The following is a 25,839-nucleotide window of genomic DNA, read 5'->3' on the forward strand; positions in this document are numbered from 1 at the left end:
AGATCACGGCTGGCCACCTCCAGCAGGCAGGCACTGCACACATCCCTCCTGTTATCAGCAAAGATACACACAACTGTATATAAAATAGATAACCAACAAGGACCTACCGAATAGCACAGGGAATTCTACTCAATATCTTGTAATAACCTTATAATAATAATACAATAATCTTATAAAATATAATAAATAAAAATATAATAATCTTATAATAAGGGAAAATGTTAAAAAAGAATATATGTATATTTGTATACATGTCCAACTCTGTGCGACCCCATAGACAGCAGCCCACCAGGCTCCCCCGTCCCTGGGATTCTCCAGGCAAGAACACTGGAGTGGGTTGCCATTTCCTTCTCCAATGCATGAAAGTGAAAAGTGAAAAGTGAAAGTGAAGTTACTCAGTCTTGTCTTACTCTTAGCGACCCCATGGACTGCAGCCTACCAGGCTCCTCCGTCCATGGAATTTTCCAGGCAAGAGTACTAGAGTGGGGTGCCATTGCCTTCTCCAATGTATAAATGAATCACTTTGTTGTACACCTGAAACTAACACAACATTGTAAATCAACTACATTTCAATAGAAATTCTAAAAAATGAAAGATTGTGTGTGAACTTTTGTCTACCTGGATTAATCAGCATCTTTTAGAAGATGGGGAGATTTGATCTTGAAGATATGAGTATGCAGCCTTGAAATTTTCTTTTCTAAGATATGATGCTACTAAAAGTGTAAGAAAACAAACAGAAGAAAAATTCCCAAGAAGACCTATAATTAAAAACTATCCCTTTTGAAAAACAAAACAAAGTGTTTGAGAATGGTATTTCTTGAGTGTTTCACTTTCCTCATAAAGGCACTTGGTTTGAAAGAAGGATATCAGAGGGCTCCAGGTGCAGATAGGTGTGTTTATTAAAGCGAAAAGACTGTACAAACTTTAGTAACAAATATAGTCATGAGAGCATATCATTAAAATAAAGACATCTCTTTTGAACCTCCCCTCCCATTCCCTTCCCCATTCTACCCCTCTAGGTTGATATAGAGCCCCTGTTTGAGTTTCCTGAGCCATATAGCAAATTCCCATCGTCTATCTATTTTACATATGGTAATGCAAGTTTCCAGGGGAAGGAGGTTCAAAAGGGAAGGGATATATGTATACCTATGGCTGATTCATGTTGAGGTTTGACAGAAAACAAGAAAATTCTGTAAAGCAATTATCCTTCAGTTAAAAAAAATAAAAGGAAAATAAAGACATCTCCAGAAAAAAATGTATCAATAAATATGCCATTTTACCTGAAGAGCTTGTATAATAAATTCATGTTTTGCATAGATTTCCAATAGCTCATTGTGAACACACTTAAGCTCATGTGGAGAAAGCTATGCTAAGAATAATAAAAATAACTACCAACAAAGCTAGAGGGAGGCCATTCCCTGAGCAACATTTTCTTTCCATCACAGATGAGTGCTTCTGCTCTAAAAGAAACCACCAACACAGAGAAACAGGATGCTCTTCTTCTCTGCTGGGTTGAGGCTGCAGCAACAGGAGTGACTGCACACCTGTCCGGGCCCCCTGGAGACCCGCCCTCTGCTCAACCGGAGAAATTCTGGAAGATGTCCGCTGCCTCCACCCAGTTCTGGAAGCAGGCCAGCCCCCGCTCCCGGATCTGCTTCCGCCCTTTGTCGGTGATGACCTCCCCGCTGGGCTTCAGGATCACAAGCCTGGGGATGGCCGTGATGTGGTACCTGGTCCTCAGCTCGCTGTGGGAGAGAAGAGGGCGGCGGAGGGTCAGCGTGGGACAGGCCAGGCCGCTGCACGTCTGCAGGGACCGGCGCCTCCCCAGAGCCAGCTGAGCCCGCAAAGCCTTAGCACCCAGCCCGCCCGGTGAGCCCTCCCACTGGGGTGAGGATTCCTGTGGGCTCTTCTTGCTGCTGGCTGGTTCTCAGCCAATGCTGTCCCAGAGGAGCATCTGGTGATGAAACCGTTCTGCATCTGTGCTACTCAACGTCATAGCCATGGTTACCCGCGATGACTGAGCACTTGAAATCTGGCTGGTGAGCCTGAGGAATTGAATTTTTGGTTTTAGTTCATGTTATTTGTTTGTTTATGTATTTTCTGGCTGTGCCAAGCGGCTTGCAGGATCTTAGTTCCCTAACCAGGAATTGAACCCAGCCATGGAAGTAAGAGCACCAAGTCATAACCACTAGAAAGTGAAAAGAAAGTGAAGTCGCTCAGTAGTGTCTGACTCTTTGAGACCCTATGGACTGTAGCCTACCAGGCTCCTCTGTCCATGGGATTTTCCAGGCAAGAATACTGGAGTGGGTTGCCATTTCCTTCTTCAGGGGATCTTCCCAACTCAGGGATCAAACCCGGGTCTCCTGCACTGCAGGCAGATGCTTTACCCACTAAGACAGGAGGGAAGTTGACCACTAGGGAAGTTGACCACTAGACCACCACGGAATTCCCTATTTCAGTCTATTTTAAATTTAAGTAGTCACATGTAGCTAGTGGCTGCCGAATGACACAGTGCAATTTTAAACCCACAAGTAACCCAATAAATTTGGATCCTTCCTACATCTCAAGAGGTTTAAATACATCAGGTACCTATAATGGTAAAAGTTAAAATTCCATAAGTTTTAGACAAATGCAAAGGCTTACTAGACTTTCTATCCTGTAAATTCAAGGACATGCTGATTAACATTATGGGTGAAACATTTTACCTTCACATGTAATAACCCCTTGTGTGACCATTTTACAAAATTATTTGTATTCATTTAGGGAAAGGAGTGTCTGCCTTCTCAGTTTTGCAAATCTCCCCATAACCTTCACAGGGATTATCGCCCTCAGGACAGGACAGGTGGGTGCAAATCCCGTCCTGTTACCAGTTTGCCAGGGCCTCAGGTTAGCAGTAATCTGATTTCCCTTATCTGGCGCCCTCAGGGTTGTGAACCTGAGAGGAAGAAGAAATGCATTTGAGACCCTCCTGTTACCAAACCTCCCCTGTGACACCTCCATCAGGTTCTTCCTGCTGCTTTCTGGTATCCTGCTCCAAGACAAATCTTAATTCAAACTGGAAAAAAAAAAAAACAGTATCTACACCCAACAGAGAAAATATGCCTTGCTTTCACGCATCTATGAAATGGTGACAACACCAGCCATGTTGTTGGTCATAAAGGGATCTTAATAAGTTTCAAGTAATCAGTGCAGATTGCTTAATCAGACCATAACATAATAGAACTGGAAAGCAACAAGCAATAATTTTTGGAATGAGTTAAAAACTAAATAACCATATGTTATCTATGAAATTGTAAAGCAGACTTACAAAATAATTAGAACAGGGCAATATGGAATATACTATGGGTCCCAAGCTATAGGTACAATTAGACACAGAGAGTTATCTTACATATTCTTGTCTAAAACTAAAAGGCCTCTATATAGATGAGTTCTGCGTTTAATTCAAGAAACCAGAAAAACAGTGATGAAGCAATTATAGAGAAAGTAGAAAGAAGGCAAAAGAAGACAGAGGACAGAAATCACTGGAGTAGGAAATGAATCCACATGGGGTGAGCAACAAAACAAAACCCGGCTCTTAGACTAAGAAACAGAGAAAAGCTCTATCGAGACTGAGAAGGAAAAAGGGACAACACAGGGACATCAGGAGTCAGGCAGGCCTTGGAGGAGTGAGGAGGAGGTCTGAAGACATTTCATTGCTCCAGCTTCTCTTCAGAGAATCACCCAGTGTGGACCCTACATCCCCACCCCGGCAGCCTCTGCCTGGTGACAGGTGTTACCCTGGAACCATGAAGTCATCTCTGTCTCCTCTGGGAGCTGTGTCCAGAGAGAGTAGACCAAGCCTCAGAAAGGAAAGCCTTGTTGCTGGGCAGAATGAAGTGATAACTCAGCATTTTAACCATTTCAGGGAAATGTGAGAGTCCATTCCCTCCTCACCCTGCATTCAGTTGAAGCACTGGCTCCCTCCCTTCATCTAAAGCAGTGCATCCTTATCCCTGGCACAACTGCTTCTGGGTTGTCATGGCAACTTCTGGCTCCAGTCTCTTTCCATCTCAGCCACTGGTAGCCAGGCTGTTACCGAGCAAATCTCTCTACTTGCTTCAAGTATCCATCAAACAAGTGCCCTGCAGGTGCCAAGCCCTGAACAATGTCTAGTTCAACCTCTGGGACTACAGAGACCACCGCCCCCACCAGACACACACTCCGACAACAGGAGTGGCGCTGGCTCAAGCTATGGAGGGCATAGGCCTCAGGAGCCAGACATGTGCCCTGTGTCCCCGGGGGCACAAAGGGAGAGCTCCTAGGAAGAGAAGTGGGAGGCTCCAGGGTTGGAGGATGCCGCATGTGTAAGACCTTTGGAGGTGGGAAAGTGTGTGGAGTATTTTGGCATATTAGTTGTCAAGTCTGACCAGAACACAGATGTAAACGAGACAACAAGAAATAAAATGAGTGAGGGTCAAATACTGGAGGGGGATGTGTGAGACATGGACTGAGTGGGTCTTGCATGCCTGGCAGCATGCAACAGAAATTCCTGCTGGCAAAGTCAGGGATTTTTCTTTATTCCTTACTTGGCTCATAAAAAGAGGGAGGGAAGGCAGGACAGAATCTGTCTTCAACGCTGCCCCCTTGCTCAGACCTCTCGCCCAGCTGCACACACAGGCATCAAGGCAGGACCTGAGAGCCCACCCTGGGCCCCCACTGCCCCTCGCTATAGGCACGTCACTAGATATTTGCCTCTCTAGGCAGAAGGGTGGCACTTGGGGTTGGGTCTTGTGTGCATTCTTCTCTGGACAGCCAAGATCTGACCGAGCTTGAGGTGAGCGGTTCTAGAAAGTTTCTTCTTGCAGTTGCATCTCCATCGTCACCGCCTCCAGCCATGCCCAGGGTAAGCTTAGTGGGGTGGAGTGCCTCTGTGGTGATCTACCACCTCCTGAGCCTAAGGCAAACCTTCCCAAGCGGTGCTAGTGGTAAAGAACTGATCTGCAAATGTAGGAGACGTAAAAGATGTGGTTTCAATCCCTGGATTGGGAAGATCCCCTGGAGAAGGGAATGGCTACCCACTCCAGTATTCTTGCCTGGGAGAATCCCCTGGACAGAGGAGTCTGGCAGGCTATAGGGTTGCAAAGAGTCACACACGAACTGAAGCGACTTAGTATGCATGGACGCATGAGCCTCAGGCAGGTCATCAGAAAACCAGAGGACAGCAGATGACACGTGTGGACCACTGAAAAAAGACAGCCCGGGTCCCTCACCTTCTCACAGCACCAAGAAGAATGCCATGCTCTGCACATATTGAGAACTTCTCAAAAGGCCTCCTGGAGGCTTCCTACATACTTTAGTTCTCCTTGGTGGCTGTTACTTCCATTTTTGCTCGCGATCTGATTTCAAAATGCAGGCTGGGATAAGCAAAATTTAGGGCTTAGCTCCAAGAATTTCCCACAGAATACCACATTTCCTAATTTATAAATTGCAATGACAGGATTAACAAAGTTCAATCTGGGAAGGGGAGGCCCCAGGAACTAACTTCTCCCCAAACTGCTGCCTCCCACCCTGCCCACCCCCCAACCCTTATCAGATTCCTCCTAGGTGAGGCTGGCAGCCGGAGATGGCCAGGGCCTAGTGCAGCCCCATGCCGGGCCCTAAACAGCTCAGCACCTGCAGTGGACCAAAGGGCCTTGACCAGTTAATCCAGGAAGCAGAGAGCACGCTGTAAGCCCCCCAACCCCACCCTTATCCCCACCCCCAGCAAGACTGTCCTGAGGCTCAGTGTCCCCTGGGAGAGGAAGCTGGAGCAGAAAGGACTGGCTCCAGAGCCAGGGGCACCCATCTCTGCACTTCAATAGCACATCAGTGAAATGGGCAACACGGAAAGTGCTGCTACACAACCAGCTGGCATAGCTCTGAATGCGTGCATCAGTGCAGTTCTCATCCATCACGTGCCATGTCATTATACTCAGCAACTGAATACCTTGCCTACAGTCACCCCACAAATAGATCCCACAACTGAATTCTGCCGGGGGCCTGAGCTCTTTGCTTGATTACTAACACTGTCACTTTCAAAAATAAGTGTATTCTTTCAAAAGCGGTGTGTAACTTGAACGCTAAGCAAATCAAAACTCCTTTTACAACTACCACTAGATGTGAAGCTATAGGAACTTTCAACCAAGTAAATCATGGTCATTTGGATGTATCATGGATGACTTTTCCTAGTCCTGCCTTGAGTGAGGCCTTGGGAAGCAGGTAACCTCCCTTGAAGGGCCTGGGCCTCACCTTTTGCTTGGCATCAGCAAAAGCATGTGCTTGGGAAAAATTATTCCTCCAGGGAACTTTCCAAAGTTAGCTTTCATTTTTAAGTGTCCAGAAGGAAAACCATTTCAGAATAATTAATTTGGGAGAACGTCACAATTGAAAACTAATTCCCAGAAAAATGTACCACGTGGTGCTATTAAAAAAAAAAAAAATCCAGAAATTCGCCTCCATATCTGTTAAGGGGATGGTGGGGTAATGTACTTGGTGAAGAACAATTAACCTCAGTCTGGACTCTTACACCACAGGTGACCCCAGCATTCCAGACAATCGGTGCCTGTGCCCCACTTCCCTCTTCCAATCCTCCACAAAGTCCTCCCATGTCCTCTCTCTTCCCTAACACACCACCCCCCCACCTTCTCCCTCCTCCCCTCCATAGATCCCATGACCACAGCCAACAGAACACCAGGGCTGGGACTCCCCTAGAGGTACAGTGGTTAAGATTCTGAGCTTCTAGTGCAGGGCCTGTGGGCTCAATCCGTGGTTGGGAAACTAAGATTCCACATGGTACACAGAATGGCAAAAAAAAAATGAAAATGAAAAAAAAAGTTGAGCGCTAGGGTCAATTTCTAGTTTGTTCACAAATTCCGAAATCCATGTCACATATTTTTCTAAAAGCAAGGGTGGGGCAAGATCCCTTCAGGGAGCATGGATTTTTGTCACCTCTGACATCTGTCTCAAGAGTCCAGGAAGCTGCTGCTTCTTACAGGTATAGGAGCAGGAGACACCTTTATGAAATTTCGGTCACTGTCAATAAAACTGAAATTGCAACCTGGCTTACAGTAGTTTCCTCCAGGACTTGAGTCCTGACCCTTCTCCCAGCACCTGGTACCCAGGCCCAGGCTACTGGGACAGGGTAGTCCACCCCTCATCTCCAGTTCTGACCTGAGCATCCATTCTGGATCTCCCTCTCTTACTCTCCAGATAAGCGTCAGTGTCTTCCCTGTGCAGTGCCTGTGTGCTCAATGCTGTGTCCGAATCTTTGAGGACCCTACGGCCTGTAGCCCGCCGGGCTCCTCTGTCCATGGGATTCTCCAGGCAAGAATACTGGAGTGGGTTGCCATTTCCTCCTCCGGGGGATCTTCCCAACCCACAGATGGAATCTGCGGCGATTGTGTCTCCTGCATTGGCAGGCAGATTCTTTACAGCTGAGGCACCTGGGAAGCCCTCCCTGCATAGTCGGGTGCAGCACCTCAGGGCTATGATTACTCGAGTGGGCTCCCTGCCGCAGAATAATCATCACCAGAACTTATACATTCAGATTCCCAGAGCCTCAGATCTACTGAACCAAAGACGAAGGTGGACCAAGGTCCGCGCCCACCGAGTTCCCCGTCAGCCAACGCTAGAGCCTCCCTGGGAAGCCAAAGCAAAGAGGCTCAAACACGAAGGGGTGGGGATGGAGGCTATCAAAGAGGCCCTGAGAGTTGGGAGAAGCCCGGAGAAGAGGGACTGGGGTGGGGGTTGGTGTGGGAGCTCCCAGCACCTCCCACACACACTGCCTCCACTCACTGCCGGTAGGGGTCGTGGAAGGGCAGCGCCAGCCAGGCACCGTGCAGTTCCTTCATGAATTCCAGCATTTCCTGCGCGCTGCCGTCGGCGGACACGAAGACCACCTCGAAGGGCGCCGGCGGCCGCGCCTCGTCCACGAGCTCCTCGTAGAAGTCGCAGAGCAGCGGCGTGAAGTCGCGGCTGGGCGCGCACCGGCCCGCGGCGAAGTATAGCGCCACCACCTTGTTCTGCAGCGCCGCCTCGGCCTCCACCCACGCGCCGTCGCAGGTCACCAGGCGCCGCCCGCCCAGCACGTCCACCATGTCCGGGCGCGGGGACACCTGCGGGGGAGGACACCTGCGGCAGAAGGACACCTGAGGGGAGAGGCGGGGCGGTGAGCGCGGGGCCCGGATCCTAGCGGAGGAGCGGATCTGGGTGAATGAACTCAGGTGGCTGATCCCTGCGGGGGAACGGTCACCTGCGGGCGGGCAGCGATGTCTGGCTCCCTTCGCACCACCGGGTGCCCGAACCTCTGCACCAGCCTGAGCCTCGGCCTCCGGCGGGAGCAGGGACGTCCGCGCTGGGGTAAGGGGAAACACTCACAAACACCCGCGACCCCAGGTGTAGCGGCCGTAGCACCAACAACCGCAGCACCAGCCTCCAGGGAACCGAGCCGCCCCGCCCCTGCCCCGCCCCCTTCTGCCTCTGCACCGCCCCCTCCTGCCTCGGCGCCCCGCCCCACTCCTTCCTCCGCGACCCTTTGCACGTCCCACCTACCTGCGCAGCTCTGTGCCCTGCGCTGCTCGCTGCTCGCCGCCTCCGCGCTCCTGGGCGACGCACTCTTCTCCGCCACCCTCGCATGCCCTCCCCCTCCGCGCCCTCCCCTGGGCCCCTCCCGCCGCGCCCTCGCCCTAAGTCCCCGGGGCGCTCGCCCCAGTCGGCGCTCAATCCCTTCCCACCTGTCCCAGGGGTCCCACCAGCGAGGAAAGGTAAGAGCGGTTCGATCTGTAGGGGGCAGGGATCCAGCGCTGGGGAGACCTGGGCCCTGTTCTTTCTCGAGGTTTGTCCCGAAGTACTGCGCCCTGGCAGAGAGGGTCCCTGCAAGAAATTAGGGGCGGTTCTTAAAGAATGTTTTATTCGGAGAACCAGAGTATTACTGTGCCCGGCACTGGGATTCAGTAGCGAGCGAAACAGCTTCAACTTCCTGCCCGGGATGGGTGAGGCATTCGCGCGGGACTCATTTTAAAAGATTTAGAGCCAAAAAAAAAAAAAAAGTTCAGTGGTCAATTTAAATAGTATTCTGAAAAAAAAAATAGTATTCTGATGTTAATGCAAAAAAAGTTTATGATGAGCAAAACATCAAACATGTAAGGACAGGATCCCACCACCCTGCCGTTGGACGCCGACCGAGCTCCTCTCGCCCTGAGTCCCGTCTCGAGCCCAGCCTCGCGGTGCTTATGTTCCCGCGGGGACAAGAGGAAAAAAAAAAAAAAGGTGAATAAGGAAAATACAGAGCCCTTGCGATGGTACGAGGAGGGAAAGGAAGCGCGGATGGTGAAGGCGGGGTCGCCCGCAGATGAACTTCCTCCAGCCACCCGCTGTCCCCTCGGCTTCCCAGGGAAATGGGACGAAAATGCGCGGACAGTTTTCACTACTAGCCCCACCTCCTCGGTTGGTTGTGTACCTGCGCTTGGCAGAGCCAGGGCTAAGGGAAATTCTCTCCGAGGGTTGATGCTGTTCCATGAAGCGTGCTGCCAAAGCTCCGATTCACTGTCCTCTTGGAAGAAGGGGGGATTTGTAGGCGAAATGGAAGGGAGGAAAAGATTGAGAGGAACTACAAGCACTATAAATCTTGCATGTACAGGTCCCTGACATTTCTTAAAACTCAGAACTAAGATAAATGTAGCGAAACTAAATATCGTGAGGACTGTATTTTTCATGTTTGGCTTTTATTCGTTTATCACCATAGTGGGGAAAGTAGGGAACATTCCTTTTAGTGATGATGCCACCTGCCCACCAACAAATTCCCGATTTGGGGTATAAGTATTATGTGCCCTCCGAGTGCTTGGGGGAGGAGTAGATGTCCCTTCCTGGGAGCACAGCCCCACTCAGTTACCGTGGTGAAAGGGGCACAGCCCTCCAGGGAAGAGAAATCCTGGGGAGAAGAGCAAGCCAGCACTTCTCCGCACCTAGGGACCCTCCTCTTGTGACTGCTTTGAGTGAGTGCGTGTGTGTGTGTGTGTGTGTGTGTGTGTGTAAGTCGGGGACCCCGCCCTCAAGAACCCCCTCAAGAGAAACATAGGCGCGGCTCAGCTCTCCTCCAGCTCTGCATCTACTGGATATTCTCAACCAGTCTGTGAAGGAACTTTCCCAAGGCCCTTCCTGAGCCATGATCCTGTGTCATTTGCTTCTGACCCATCGCACTGGCTGATCCTTAAGGTGGGAGAGGGCTGCAGATGCTATGAGAGGAAGCCCAGAACCCTTTCCTTGCCTCTTCTGGAACCAAGTCTCCTACCCCTTTTCCTCCACTGAGCACAAGAACAGCCATAAATGGAGTCCTGGAAACAGGATAGGGTGACTAACCCCAGCTGAGACATGCAGCATCCGTTCATACCTGACTTCCTTCCAGGGCATCAAAGGGTGGCTGGATTGCTGGCCTCTGCTAACCAGCTTTATGTGTCCTGGATAATCTCAGCGGAACTGAACAACATTCTTACTCCTGATGCTTGAGAGCAGCTCCATGAGGGCCTCCTCACACCTGCCTCCCTCCCCTGCCTCCTCTCCCAGACCCCTGCCATTACTCTAAAAATAATTTACTGTTCACATACTCTACCTTATTACCCATTTCCCACCTGAATTTAAGGGCAACATTTTCTGCATTGTCTCTGTCTGATAACTTCAGTTCTGTTAAAGGGTTTCCTCGATCAAACTTTAGACAGGCTCCTCTGAACCCTCTTCTCCACTAGGCCTTGTCTTCATGATAAGTCTAGAGTAAGACAGTCAAATAGCTAGTTTAAAAATCCCACTAGGAAATTATAAATAGACGGGGAACTTTAGGGGGCTTTGAGAGACCATTGTAAGTGAATGATCATCAAGAAAGCAATCAGAAAATTGTGAAACAAAGCAGGCTTGCTTAATAACAAAACTGTGTGTCAAGTCAGTGACACCTGCATCCTGCTGGTTGAGGTCAGTAAGTTAATGATCCCTAGCACATGTTCCTCTGTATATGAACTAAAAACAAAAATAGGGCTTCCCTTGTGGTCCAGTGGTTAAGAATCTGCCTGCCAATGCAGAGGACACAGGTTCGATCCCAGGGTTGGGAAGATCCCACATGCCTCAGGGCAGCTATGCCTGTGTACAACAACTACTGAGCCCATGCTCTAACACCCAAGAGCCACAACTATTAAGCCCATGCACCTCAACTATAGAAATTCAAGTGCCCTAGAGCCTGTGCTCCGCAACAAGAGAGAGTAACCCCTGCTCTCCTCAACTAGAGAAAGCCCTCTTGCAACAATGAAGACCCAGAACAGCCAATAATTAAATAAATAAAATTATTTATGTGTGTGTATATAAATATAAATATATATATATATATAGGAAAGGCAACATTCCAAAGTAGAAGACCCTCATTATACAGAAGCTTGAGATGATTAACCATATTTTAGCATATGTTACCACCCTTCTGCTGATTTGAATAGCACCTTGACAATCCCAGTCTGATTACGTAGCAATCAAAAAACTGTACCACCCAGGGTGGAGGAGTAGCTGATGAAGGAAGCTTGATGTCTAGTCTAGAATGAGGAAGAGGAGACTTCCCTGGTGGTCCAGTGATTAAGAATCTGCCTTGCAATGCCGGGGGCACAGGTTCAATCCTTGGTTGGGGAACTGAAATGCCACATGCCACAGGCAACTAAGCCCATGCACCACAACTGGAGAGAGCCCACGTGCCTCAACAAAAGATCCTGCATGATGCAACATGATGCAAACACTGCAATCAAGACCTGTGGCAGCCAAATAAATAGATGAATACTTTTTAAAAAGAATGAGAGGGCTTTCCTCGTGGCTCAGTGGTAAAGAATCCACCTGCCGGTGCAGGAGACATGGGTTCAATCCCTGGTGTAGGAAGATCCCACCTGCCCTGGAGCAATTTAACCCTGCATCACAACTTCTAAGCCAGTGTTCTAGAGCCTGGGATCCATCCTGTTTAGCCCATGTGTCACAAATACTGAAGCCCACACACCCTAGAGCCCGTGTTCTGCAACAAGAGAAGCCACTGTAATGAGAAGACCACGCACCGCAACTAGAGAGTAGCCCCTGCTTGCCACAACTAGAGAAAAGCCCTCACAGCAGCAAAGACCCACCATAGTCAAAAATTAATTAACTGATTGATTTTTAAAAAGAATGAAGAAGAGATGGTCTTCTCCCCCATCCCACTTTTCCTTTGATTGTAAAAATGTAGCCTACTAAGTTCTCAGAGCAGAGCCCTTTTACCTGCCCACGTGTATCCTTCACAAGCATCTTATACAAATAAATCACTTCTTTTTAAAAAATTTATTTATAATATTTTTAATTGAAGGATAATTGCTTTACAGAATTTTGTTGTTTTCTGTCAAATCTCAACATGAATCAGCCATAGGTATACATGCTGCTGCTGCTGCTGCTAAGTCGCTTCAGTCGTGTCCGACTCTGTGCGACCCCATAGACGGCAGCCCACCAGGCTCCCCCATCCCTGGGATTCTCCAGGCAAGAACACTGGAGTGGGTTGCCATTTCCTTCTCCAATGCATGAAAGTGAAAAGTGAAAGTGAAGTCGCTCAGTCATATCCGACTCTTAGCGACCCCATGGGCTGCAGCCCACCAGGCTCCTCCGTCCATGGGATTTTCCAGGCAAGAGTACTGCAGTGGGGTGCCATTGCCTTCTCCAATAGGTATACATATATCCCCTCAAATAAATCACTTCTTATCTATCACTTTGCCTCTCCCTGAATTCTTTCCACACTGAAACAGAAAGAACATGAGAGCCACTGAGCTCTGAGATGTGTTCTGCGGTTTCATTCAGGGCCCATCATTGGCCTGCCTCAGCCAGTCCTCGCCAAGAATCCTGCTGTCATCCCTCACCCCTGAACTGACCACTCTGGCCTGCCTTCAGCAAGAATCCTAGGTAGATTTAGTAAGAGTAGCTCACCCTTGATGTCCCTCTCAGTAGTCTTCCATTTGATAACTCTTGGTGATGGACAGGAAGGCCTGGCGTGCTGCGGTTCATGGAGTTGCAAAGAGTTGGACACAACAGAGCAACTGGACTGACTGACTGACTCCCCTTTCTTAGCCATAAATTCCCACTTTTTCCTGCCTTAGGAATTGAGCTCAACTCTTTCCCCTTATTGCAGTAGTATGAATAAAATCTTATCTGCCTTTAACTAGGGTCTGGCTCTATTTCTTCTGAACAGTCATCAAAGACTGTGACACCTCAGTTTGCTTATAACCATGACATAGACTGACAGGCAGAATGTTTCCAGAGCTAACTACTGGCTGGCTGCGTATGTGGGGTCTTCAAAGGCTCTCCAAGGAGAAACGCTCCAGTAAAATTATGGCTCTGCATTTCTGTGTTCAGCATGCACACTCTCTCCACTTCTGAATGAGGCTATTTCTCACTAGTGAAATTCCTTTTCTAAGCAGGAATGTTTGAAGTTCCCATCAGTGCACTTCTGCTCTGTCCTCTTTTGTTGACACACTGAATTTCTTCTGCGTGACACAAGAGGAACGTGTGAAGAATATGGTACCCTCAGCTGCTTGACATAAAGTTGACTTTTTCTTTTCATTGCCAAAATGTACAAATGATGGTTCATTTCTGTGTACTACTCCTTACGAATATATAAATAGAACCATGAGAACTTTGTTCTGCTCTGATCAGCATAGCAAACAAATTAGATATCCTAGTGTGCAAATATTACATTCTGAATTTCCCGGTTTTAAATATTCATGCTTACTTATTTTCCTGTATTTAAATATTTGTTCCTAAGGATTGGTATCATGAGGTTTTTGTGACTCATTTTTCAAAACAGTGGTTGGCCCATTGCAGGGAAAGGACGTTGAAGTGACAAACAGAAGCCTGGGTTTATCAATGATGAGCTGTGGGGCCGGGGGCAAGTCATCCTCAATGGATACCAGCTTCTCAGAGATGATAATGTTTAGCACTTCACACAGGCCTCGTGATGGACAAGGAAGTGCTCCTTGGTCCCATTAGTTCTTCCCAGTGATGCTTTTAGATAATTCTAGAAGCAGTTGGATTGCTCCACCAGATGGCTTAGAACAGAAAATGCAGAACAGGTGCAGAAGATGGCAGTGTGTCTCACTTAGCTTGGGCTACCATAACAAAGGACACGCCCTGGGCAGATCAAACAACAGAAGGTTACTTTCTTACAGTTTTGGAGTTGGATGTCCAAGTTCAAGGTTCTGGTGAGAGCTTCCTTCTTGGCTTTTCAGCCATCTTTTCACTATGTCCACATATGGCAGAGAGAGAGAGGTGAGTGAGGAGAGAGGAGGAAGAGATATCTTCCTCCCCTTATAAAGCCATAGTCTATTGGATTAAGGCTCCTTAATCCAGTGACTTCTTGTGATATTGTTATTAATAACAAAAAAAAATCTTTATGTGGTCTTTGTTCCCCAATCCTGGTGCAGAGCTCCTAAAACCCTTGGGATTTCCTAAGTGATGAGAGGAATAAAGGTATCTTTTTTATGTTAATGAGGTTTTTGAAATGCTCCAGAGGACCGGGCCTGGTTACCAAAGGAGTTAACCAGGTGCTTAGAAGGTTTGAGCTTTCAATCCCAACCATCCTGTCCCTTGGGGAAGAAAAAGGGAATGGAGGTTGGATCAATCACCAACAGCCAAAAGTTTAATCATTCTCTCAGCAAGTTGGGAGTGTGACCAACTATATGGTATTACTCTCAGTTCCCACTGTTGTTGCCACCAGGGTGAAGAATCAGATATTGGATGTTTCAGCTAATTGAATCATCAGGACAGAGGGTCATTGTAGTCACTGTTACCAACAGTTGCATCAGCATCATACACATTGGATGTCAATCATTAAGTTCGTTAGGTTGTCCAATCCTGACAGATGTCATTTGAAGTGTGAGTGGCTACCAAAAGGTATTGAAAACCTTGAGAGAATACAACAAACTAGACAGGTTAATATGATGAGGATGAGGAGGAAAATAGCCAAGGATTGTAAAACTCCCCTTAGCAGAGATTCCGAGAAGCCAAGATTTGTTTTTAAGCCAAAATTTCACCAATAAAATAACTTAGGTTCTAATCAAATACAGGTTTTACTTGTCTAAGTCAATCTATATTATCTTTATTTACATAGATATAGCATGATGTATTAGCAAACACACATCATTATTATTTAGGAATGGATGAACATGGAAATGTTTTCTTTCAAGAGGTGATGTTAGGTGAGCATCCACCTAAATTTGACCTCTATATTATGTGGGCAAATAGGTATGAAAACAGAAGAAAAACAAAGGTTAAGAGTTCAAGCAAATTATAAATTCAGTTTCCAAGCTTGGAGAACAGCTAGTTGAGAAAATTTCTAGATTTGAGTTTGAGGCATCTTTAGATGATGGAATGAGGCTGGCAGTTTCAATCTGATGGATTTTCCTTGTTTGCAGTTTGACGGTCTTTAATCATGTCCTCACGTGTACCATACAGCAACAGAAATGGAGGTTGTCCACATATGATCTGTTGTAGTGAGTGCTCTGAGGTCTGTAAGTGGTGATGAAATAAAATTCATATTCCGTGACAAGATGAGAAAAAAAATAAACATAAAATTCTTCTTTCCTCTTTTGGGCTCCTCCCTCCCTTTTAGTGTGTAGTGTGCATTCACATTAACCTGACCTCGTTAGGAGATAACCTCCCTTCTTAACCTTGTAAGGGACCATGATGACCCATTACACATGGATGTGGTTACATGAACTATCAATAATACTTCATTTAACGTATAGCCCTTAATCTCAAGCTTTCCTAGTGACTCAGCAGTAAAAGCTAATGCAGAAGGAGACTCGGGGTTCGAAAGATCCACTGGAGAAGGAAATAGCAACCCACTCCAGTATTTTTGCATGGAAATATTCCATGGACAGAGGAGTCTGGAGGGCTACAGTCCATGGGGTTGCAAAGAGTTGGACACAACTTAGCAACTAAACAACAACAACCTCTGTCTCAAAAGCTTAAATAACTTCACTCTGACCTCTAACAGGCAGAACAGTTCTTGGAGCTTTCTGGATGGTTGTTCCCATGTTATAACTCTCAATTTGACTCAAAATTTTTCTTAGATCAACTGATCAATTTTTCATGATATGTATGGTGTGGTCAGCAGAATATCAGAGATATCCAACAGGGGACACCTGGAACCTACCTGAAACCAGCATAGGATCCATTGAACCCCACTACCTTTTTATCACTGCTCAGGTATTCTGATGAGTTCTCCTGATATTGCATCCCGTTATTTGAGTGATGGTCCTGAAAATTTTATTCCAGCTGTTTTCTTGAAGTTGTAATGGGCACCAGTGCATTTCCTAGGCAGGGGCCTAAAGGCATCTGGGCAAGACATCCAGGGAAACATGGATGGCTGGGGTTTTGTTAAGTTTGTTTTAAACTAGTTGATATATGGCCTGAGTAAAACTTCTGCTGATGAAATGAGACTGAATTATTCAGCTCCAAAGAACAAGAGAGACTGACCTCTACCACCATCAAGTAAATACTGCTCATGGTGAGGTGAGGAGGTTCAAGGGCTGAGACAGAGGCTGATAACCTAGCGCCGATGGCAGTTTTAGACTGCAACAGGGAGAAACTGAGAAGTATCAGAGTTGAATTGACCCAAGGGTAACCCCTTGGGGATCTAGACTCAGAAGCAGCACACATTTGATCTACCACACTGGCCTCAGAAAGTTGTTCAGATCATATTTCATATCTGAATTAGCCTACCAAATTAGTAATGGGAAATTGTACTCAAAAGCCAAACAGGTCCCATGCAGACAGTCACCTATGGGAATACCAGCTGGGTTTATATATGCTTACAAGTACTTGATTAGAAATTGAAGGAAATCAGACCCTGAAATGGCAAAAATTGGGTTCTTCTGGCTCTCCAGAAATTTTTCACATAAAATTCTTGTTTAGTTCTTGTTTAGTTGCCAAGTTGTGTCTGACTCTTTGCCACCCCATGGACTGTAGCTCTCCAGGCTCCTCTGTCCATGGAATATCTCCAGGCAAAAATACTGGAGTGGGTTGCAGACTTCTGGATCTCTGTCTGCAGGGTCTACTGGAAATAACAGCAGTAAGTTTTTCTCTTTTCTAAAATTAGATTAGCAGAGGGAAATATTTGTAGGCAAGAGCTAGCTCCTTGGATCCTCAGAATTCAAAAGTCTTCAAATTGTTAACGTTTTAGAGAGCTCTTATTTCAAACCACTGTATCTATTTTAATTGGTATACAGAAGCCCCAAAAGGCTTCAGAATTCCAAAATAGCCTAATGGAAAGATTTGCAGATGGTTAACTAAAGGTTAATGATATAAAAGGGACAAAAACTTTAACTCCTACTCCTTTTAATACTCCTTTATTTGAATACTTATTCTAATAATCCCCTCTCTCAATTGCCTTTCCACTCTAAAGACACTATTAAATGGTTGCTTTTAGAAATGGGACTGAAACCCTGTAACTCAGATCGCGACTTGAACCAAAAAACCAGTTAGAGTACTTGTCATGTTGTCAGGGTCCTTTCATGAATCTCTTTGAAGATGAAGCATTTTCATCTGTAGTTGATTGTAAGTGCATTCAGAGAAGAATAGAGAATGAAAAATACCTGTCTGAGGGTGACAAAAGGCTTAAAAATAGCCATGGTTAAAATAGACCAAAATAATAATAATCATAATGCAATTGAGAAGCAAACGTTTATTTTGTGATGTTGGGCTTCCCTGGTAGCTCAGCTGGTAAAGAATCTGCCTGCAATGCAGGAGACCCCGGTTTGATTCCTGGGTTGGGAAGATCCCCTGGAGAAGGGATAGGCTACCCACTCCGGTATTCTGACCTGGAGAACTCCATGGACTGTGTAGTCCATAACTGAGCAACTTTCACTTTCAATACTATAACATAATAACTGAAGTTATGACTGATAACATTACAGCAGGACATATTGGATTTTTAGGAATTTCACATAATTTCTGAATTACTTATGTTAATATATAACCATGTAAATAAAATCTAAGAAAGTTAAACAGTTTTTATTTTGATTATGTTTCCCCTGTAACTTAACATTTAAAATAAGCCTAAAAACCTAATAAATTAAGCCTAATAAATTATAGGGAGGGAGAGCAATTCTCTTGAGATCTTCCAGGGACCCTCTGGAAAAATCCCAAAGTTACTCTGAGATCAAAAAGACTTTCATAATTGATTTTGGGAACTGTGTCAAAAATGTCAAAATGTTTAAGACACTTGATCAAATAAGATCACAGTTCACTGTAAAACAACACTTCATTATTCATTCAACCAAAGTGACAATGAAAAGATTTCAAAGGCAAATACAAAAAGTTATATACAGCTGACCCTTGAACAACATGAAGGCAGGAGCACAACCCTCTGTGCAGTCAAAAATCCACATGTAGCTCTATAGTTGGCCCTCCAAATCTGAGATTCGGTATCCTTGGATCCAACCAACCTTGGATATTGTAGTATCATAATACCTATTTATTAAAAAATATGAGTATAAGTGAACCTGTGCAGTTCAAACCCATGTTGTTCAAAGGTCAGCTGTAGTTGTAAAAAACCCTAGCTCTTTTAATAGAGAAGACTCAGTTTTCTTAAGTAATCAGACTCAATAGAGACAACATGAAGCACAGGAAATTATTTTCATAAACAACAGAATCTTTGTTTTCTAGGCAGACTACTTAAAAAGTAAAGAAAAACCTTTCAAAATCAGCAAGAGCAGACTAAGAGTCTAACCAAACTTTGTCCTTTTAGCAGATGAAAGAGCATTGTTTTAGTTTTACATAAGTACCCTATTTATTAAAGCTCATTTTTTAAAAACCCTTGTATCTATTCATTTTTGGCCAGCTGTGACCTCACAACATAAAATATATTTTCCATAAACCTCCTGCAGTTTTCTATATCCATTTAGGTTTTGTCTTATTTTTTCTCTTCTTATTCTTGAACAACCAGTCATTTTATTTTAGACAACATCCCTCTCTTTTAACAAAAACACATTCTATATTACTTGCATACTCTTCATATAAAAATATATCCCATTTTCTTCACATATGTTATATACAAAGTTGTTTTCCTTTGTTCTTATTGTTACCAGTAGTTCTATTTTTACATATTGATTATAAATTTTAACTATTACAATCTTTACTTCCCAGTGAAAACTAGGAAGCAGGCCCTAGTGAACGATCACCTATTAACATCATGTAGTAGATTAGCAGGAGAAGGCAATGGCACCCCACTCCAGTACTCTTGCCTGGAAAATCCCATGGATGGAGGAGTCCATGGGGTTGCTAGAGTCGGACACGACTGAGCGACTTCACTTTCACTTTTCACTTTCATGCATTGGAGGAGGAAATGGCAACCCACTCCAGTGTTCTTGCCTGGAGAATCCCAGGGATGGGGGAGCCTGGTGGGCTGCCGTCTATGGTGTCGCACAGAGTCGGACACGACAGAAGTGACTTAGCAGCAGCAGCAGCAGTAGATTAGCAAATGTATAAATACAATGGCTCCTCTGTACCTTCTAGGGATTGACTCCAGACCCCAATGGATACTAAAATTGCAGATGCTCAAGTCCTTTACATAAAATGATGTATATCATTGTTGTTGCTGTATAGTCGCTAAGTCGTGTCCAACTCAAAGACCCCATGGACTATAGCCCACCAGGCTGCTCCATCCATGTGATTTTTCCAGGCAAGAATACTGGAGTGGGTTGCCATTTCCCTCTCCAAAATGATGTATATTTGCAAAATCTACACACATTCTCCTATACACTTTAAATCGTCTCTAAACTACCTATGATACTTAATGCAGTATAAATGCTATGTATATAGTTGCCAACATGTGGCATACTTTCTGAAATTTTTTTCTGAATATTTTCGATCCACAGTTAGTTGAATCCATGCTTGCAGAACCCAAGGATGCACAGGGCCAACTGTACATAATTATAAAAATCTATACTTGGTAGAGACATTTTTTCATAGCATCCTTTTGTTAATGTGTCAAATGATATATTGATTACAGACCCAGATATCCACTGTCTCTCCATAAAAATTAAAAGCTAAAAGTAGACAAACTGCTGTTTAGTGATCAAAATCTCAGTATACTACTTTATCCGATATGACCTAAATATTCAAAATATATCCATTATATAGTTAAACTTAGTGTAAATTTTATCTTATTTAAATTACTCTTAACAATTATGCCTAGGTTAGACATCAAACAGCTAACCATTATCTTAAGTTATTTTTCTTATTGACAATTTTGTAATGTAGAGATCAGTCAGTTCAGTTGCTCAGTCGTGTCCGACTCTTTGCGACCCCATGAATCGCAGCACGCCAGGCCTCCCTGTCCATCGCCAACTCCCGGAGTTCACCCAGACTCACGTCCATCGAGTCAGTGATGCCATCCACCCATCTCATCCTCTGTCGTCCCCTTCCCCTCCTGCCCCCCAATCCCTCCCAGCATCAGAGTCTTTTCCAATGAGTCAACTCTTCACATGAGGTGGCCAAAGTACTGGAGTTTCAGCTTTAGCATCATTCCTTCCAAAGAAATCCTAGGGCTGATCTCCTTCAGAATGGACTGGTTGGATCTCCTTGCAGTCCAAGGGACTCTCAAGAGTCTTCTCCAACACCACAGTTCAAAGGATTCAATTCTTCGGCACTCAGCCTTCTTCACAGTCCAACTCTCGCAGATGACACCACCCTTATGGCAGAAAGTGAAGAGGAACTAAAAAGCTTCTTGATGAAAGTGAAAGTGGAGAGTGAAAAAGTTGGCTTAAAGCTCAACATTCAGAAAACAAAGATCATGGCATCTGGTCCCATCACTTCATGGGAAATAGACGGGGTAACAGTGGAAACAGTGTCAGACTTTATATTTTGGGGCTCCAAAATCACTGCAGATGGTGACCGCAGCCATGAAATTAAAAGACGCTTACTCCTTGGAAGGAAAGTTATGACCAACCTAGATAGCATATTCAAAAGCAGAGACATTACTTTGCCAATGTAGAGATAGGATGACCTAATTTGAATAGTAAACCTAGGTAGGAAAAATTGCATGTTTGTGTTACATTTAATGCTGGCAATTCTGAAGACATTCCTGTTTTATTAAACCAACACACTTAAACTACATTTTATTTACCCAAGATTACCCCAGATCATGTGAACTTAAAAAATATTTGTGTTAGATTCTATATTTCTGTATTTTGCAAATACTTTTTATAATCACTTATTCTTCTTTTAGCCAATTAAATAGAACACTTTAAAAAATAATGCATACATAATATAAATACTTGAAGAGATACACATAATAATATAGACCGACACAAACAGAGACCTTATAGCTTTCACTTAAAAATTTTAGCCATGTCTCAGGTACAATAATACAAAACCCAAAAGAATAGCTGGATACTAACTGTGTTTCTGGCTGCTGGACTAAGTTTACCTGCTCAGGTGACCAGTTTTTTGCTAAAGTTTTTTTTGTTTTTGTTTTTTAATGCTGTAAGGATTCTTTTAGAAAAGATATTTTTGGAATCATTTTGTCTTTGTTTCTGCATACCAATCAAAGACTGCTTTCCACTGTCTCTGAAAGATGTGAGGTCCTTTTTTCAAGGATGCCCCTTCAGGTTGACTTGTCTAAATTGAGGTTTCCCCAAAGTGGCCATTAACAGTTCCAAATTATCCAAAAGTTCACCCATTACCCAGAAAGGCCAAGTTCCTGGTCCATAATGGGTATACACATGGGAAACAGGATTGCTTTTTCTTTTGGCCATACCACTCAGCCTGTAGGATCTTGGTTCTCCAACCAGGGATCAAATCCAAATGCCCTGCTTTGAAAGCACAGAGTCTTAACCACTGGACTGACAGGGAAGTCTCCAGAAACAGGTATTCTGGAGGACAGTGAAGAAAGAGTTTTAGACCAGGTAGAACCCATCTTTGCCTTTGAATTCCCTAAAACAATCTCTGAGGAGAGTAATCCTGTTGCTGTTAAGTCATTAAGTCATGTCTGACTCTTTTGCAACCCCCTGGACTGTAGCACGCCAGGCCCCTCTGTCCATGGGATTCTCCAGGCAAAAATAATGGAGTAGGTTGCCATGCCCTCCCCCAGGGAGGGGATCTTCCCGACCCAGGGATTGAATCCTACTGCATTGGCAGGTGGATTCTTTACCACTGAGCCACCAGGGAAGTCCCAGTAATCCTGCTGCTGCTACTGCTAAGTCACTTCAGTTGTGTCCAACTCTGTGCGACCCCATGATGGCAGCCCATCAGGCTCCGCCGTCCCTGGGATTCTCCAGGCAAGAACACTGGAGTGGGTTGCCATTTCCTTCTCCAATGCATGAAAGTGAAAAGTGAAAGTGAAGTCGCTCAGTCGTGTCCGACTCTTAGCGACCCCATGGACTGGAGCCCACCAGGCTCCTCCGTCCATGGGATTTTCCAGGCAAGAGTACTGGAGTCGGGTGCCATTGCTGCCTAAAACACAGAGAAGCACAGATTTCTCCCCTTCAGATAGAAGGGGGACTTATCAAGAAGCTTCGACAAACAAAATACAGGTATGTAAAATAAAGTCAGAGAGATCAAAATGCAAAGAGAGTAGAGCTGGGATCCAAGAGGAACCCTTGCCCTCTGAAGTCAGTAGTGGAATCCGTGCTTGCCTCTTTCTGGCTTCCAGGAGTTTGCAGCAATTGCTGGTGTCCCTTGGCTTGCAGATTCATCTCTCCAGCCCTCCACCTTCACAGGGCCTTTTTGTGACACTGGTCACACTGGATCATGGGCCCAGTCTCCTGCAGTAGACCATCATTTTAACTTTAATCACATCTGCAATGCCCCAATTTCCAAATAAGGTCACATTCTGAAGTTCTGGGGATCAGGACATCGATATATATTCCTTGCGGGATATGATTCAGGACATAACATGAGTCTAGAGGAAGGACAATTATTTCAAGGAGGAGGATTGGGAGACTTTGTAGAGACAGGAGCCCAAGAAAGAGGTGGTGGGAGTTGAACTCAAGCAGACTGGGGAGAGGAAATGGCAAGCATCTCGATTTGGCTTGGGTGGACATTTGTCAGGAGGGTGGATGGAGAGGATGGTGGAAGGCTGATTGTGCCAGCTCAGGCAGGGCCCTGGATGCCTGGTATATGTGATGATGATGGCATTTAATCCATGATATGTGCCAGGCACTGTGTTATGTGCATCCCCTATTTCGTGTTATCTTATTCAGTCCTCCAAAAAGTCTCATAAGGTATCGCAGAAACAAAGCAATATATGTAGCTCCTCTCTTTAAAAAAGAAACTGTAAAATCAGAAATGTGGACTTTTGTTTTATTAAAATGAGAAATGGTGAAGCCCAGAAATACTTTCCTTGTTCAGGCACTGAGGCTTCCCCTCACTAACCCCATCCTCCATTCTCTCTGCTGCCATTCCCCCCACCCACCCAAGAAGTATGAAAACCCAAATGCTTCCTTTCTGATCCTCCTGCAGGCCTGACCAGTGGGAAGTAAGGCTTTTCCTGGAATCTTCTTTCAGTGGTACAAAAGGAATAAGCAGAACCCCCTGTCTGGAGCTTACCTATCTCCAGAAGGCTGGCAAGATGGCTTATAAGAAAAATAAACCACTAATTAATATTGTTGTATGTTATATATGATGGGACTTCCCTGGTGGCTCAGACCAAAATAATCTGCCTGCAAGGCAAGAAACATGGGTTCAGTCCCTGGATTGGGGAGATCCCCTGGAAAAGGGAATGGCTACCCACTCCAGTATTCTTGCCTGGAGAATTCCACAGACAGAGGAGTCTGGCAGGCTACAGTCCATGGGGTCACAAAGAGTCAGACACAACTGAGCAATTAACATGTTATATATGAAAGTCATTAGGAGAGTAAATTCTAAGAGTTCTCATAACAATGAAAAATTTTTCTTTCTTTAATTTTGTATCTATATGAGATGAAGCATGCTCACTAAACTTATTGTGATGATCATTCCAATCATTACACTGTACACCTTAAATTTATACAGTGCTGTAACATATCTCAATAAAACTGGAAGAAGAAATAAAAATCAAAAAGAGAAAAAGTAAAATGAAAGAAAGAAAAAAGAAAAAACCTATCTCAGGGGTTTTCAAAGTATGTTCTGCAGAACACTGTGTGACCCAAGAGCCTTTCAGATGGCTTACAGGGTAGAAACTGTTTTCATAATAACACTAAAATGGTATTCACGTTCATTGCACTGACATTTGCCCAAATGGTATAAAAGAAACAATGGGTAAAACTGCTGGCACAACCTGAATCAAGCCAGCAGCACCAGACTGTACTGTAGATCATATTCCTCCCTCACATGCATTCACACACTTAAAAAACAAAGGCCAGTTTCGCTCATGATGATGCTATGAGTTATTAATTTATTAACTCTCAATCTCTGAGTACAAGTGTTTTGTATTCTGTATGACAAAATGGAAAGTTCACAAAAAGGACTTTTGTTGCATCCCAAAACACTATGGTTTTCTTGAGGAAAAACACTTGTGCAATTGTTTGAATAGCAAGCCAAACTAGCCACTTTTTCATGGAACATCATTTCTTCCTGAAAGAACAATTAGCAGACAAACTGAATATTTAGACTTGGGTATTTGGCAGATGTTTTCTCAGAAATGAATAAATGGAGCCTGTCGATTCAAGAAAAACGATTGACATTTTTTGTTGCCTGTGATACCATTCAATCTTTCAAGCAAAAATTGAAATTTTGAAAAGCTTATACCAAGAACCATGAGCTCAAGAGCCTTTCAATCATTAAAATACTTGAGAGGTGGGTAGTGATATTAACAATTGTGATTTGTTTCATGTTCTGTAATAATTAGATCAACATTTGGAAGTTCCATGTACCTTAGTGAACCAATATTTTCCAAATGGCCAATGCATTTTTGTACAAAACCATGCACAGATTGAAAAATCTGTTCAAAGTGCAAGATACTCTAACTGATTTTATTTTAATGGAGGACAAAAAGTCCATTGATATGATTTCAGATTGCATATTGCAGCTAACCTTTAAGAAGCTACCACTAGTCAAGTGTTGATGTCATATCAAAGAAGGATTCACAACTATCTGAAAGGCTTTTCAAATTCTCTTCTCTTTTAAAACTACAGATCTAAGTGAGGTTGGATTTTCTTCATATACTTCAATCAAAACAACCTATCAGGCTTCCCTTGTGGCTCAGTGGTAAAGAATCTGCCTGCCAATGCAGGAGACCTGGGTTCGATCCCTAATCTGGGAAGATCCCATATGCCATAGTATGCAGCAAAGCAATTAAGTCCATGGGCCACAACTACTGAGCCTGTGCCCTAGAACCCTCAAGCACCAACTGCTGAACCACATGCCTGCACGCCTAGAGCCCATGCTCCACAACAAGAGAAACTGCAGCAATGAGAAGCCTGCAGAGAGCAACTAGAGAAAGCCTGCGTGCAGCAATGAAGACTCAATGCAGCCAAAAATAAATAAAATGAAAAATAAAACCCATCACAGAAGATTGGATGCAGAAGTAGATATTATAATCCAGCTATCTTTTATTAAGCCAGCCATTAAAGAGATTTGCAAAAAGGCACACAGTGACACTCTTCTTCAAACAAAATAATTACTGGTAAAACATCATTTTTTTAAAAATATGTGAATTAACATTTAATGGGTTTATTAGTGTTATTTTAGACGGTGCTAGTGCTAAAGAACCCACCTGCCAATGCAGGAGACTCAGGTTCGATCCCTGGGTCAGGAATCTCCCCAGGAGGAGGGCATGGCAACCCACTCCAATATTCTTGTCTGGAGATT

The 25,839-nt window shown here is 44.6% G+C and overlaps 1 protein-coding gene and 1 long non-coding RNA gene across 3 annotated transcripts; one reads left to right on the plus strand and one right to left on the minus strand.

Annotated features, from left to right (window-relative positions):
* Positions 1-881: 881 nt before the first annotated feature.
* Positions 882-12,335, minus strand: NXNL2 (nucleoredoxin like 2). 2 transcript variants are annotated; one of them, XM_086315667.1, is made up of 3 exons: positions 8,569-12,335; positions 7,813-8,165; positions 882-1,745 (listed from the first exon to the last, which is right to left on the minus strand). In XM_086315667.1, exons 1-3 carry the CDS (start codon positions 8,650-8,652, stop codon positions 1,577-1,579), a joined length of 606 nt encoding a protein of 201 aa, XP_086171793.1. In that variant the 5' UTR covers positions 8,653-12,335; the 3' UTR covers positions 882-1,576. The 2 variants fall into 2 exon arrangements, with proteins under 2 accessions (XP_086171793.1, XP_086171792.1); XM_086315666.1 differs by lacking the exon at positions 8,569-12,335 and adding an exon at positions 8,270-8,497.
* On the plus strand, positions 8,506-25,618 carry LOC147367648 (uncharacterized). The gene is made up of 2 exons (XR_015131944.1): positions 8,506-8,780; positions 25,164-25,618. It is a non-coding gene; the product is annotated as an uncharacterized LOC147367648 (long non-coding RNA).
* The last annotated feature ends 221 nt before the right edge of the window (positions 25,619-25,839 follow it).

Source organism: Bos grunniens, chromosome 8 (assembly GCF_055505025.1).
Source record: "Bos grunniens cultivar Pamir isolate PY7600 chromosome 8, Bosgru_T2T1.0, whole genome shotgun sequence".
NCBI classification, from domain to species: Eukaryota; Metazoa; Chordata; class Mammalia; order Artiodactyla; family Bovidae; genus Bos; species Bos grunniens.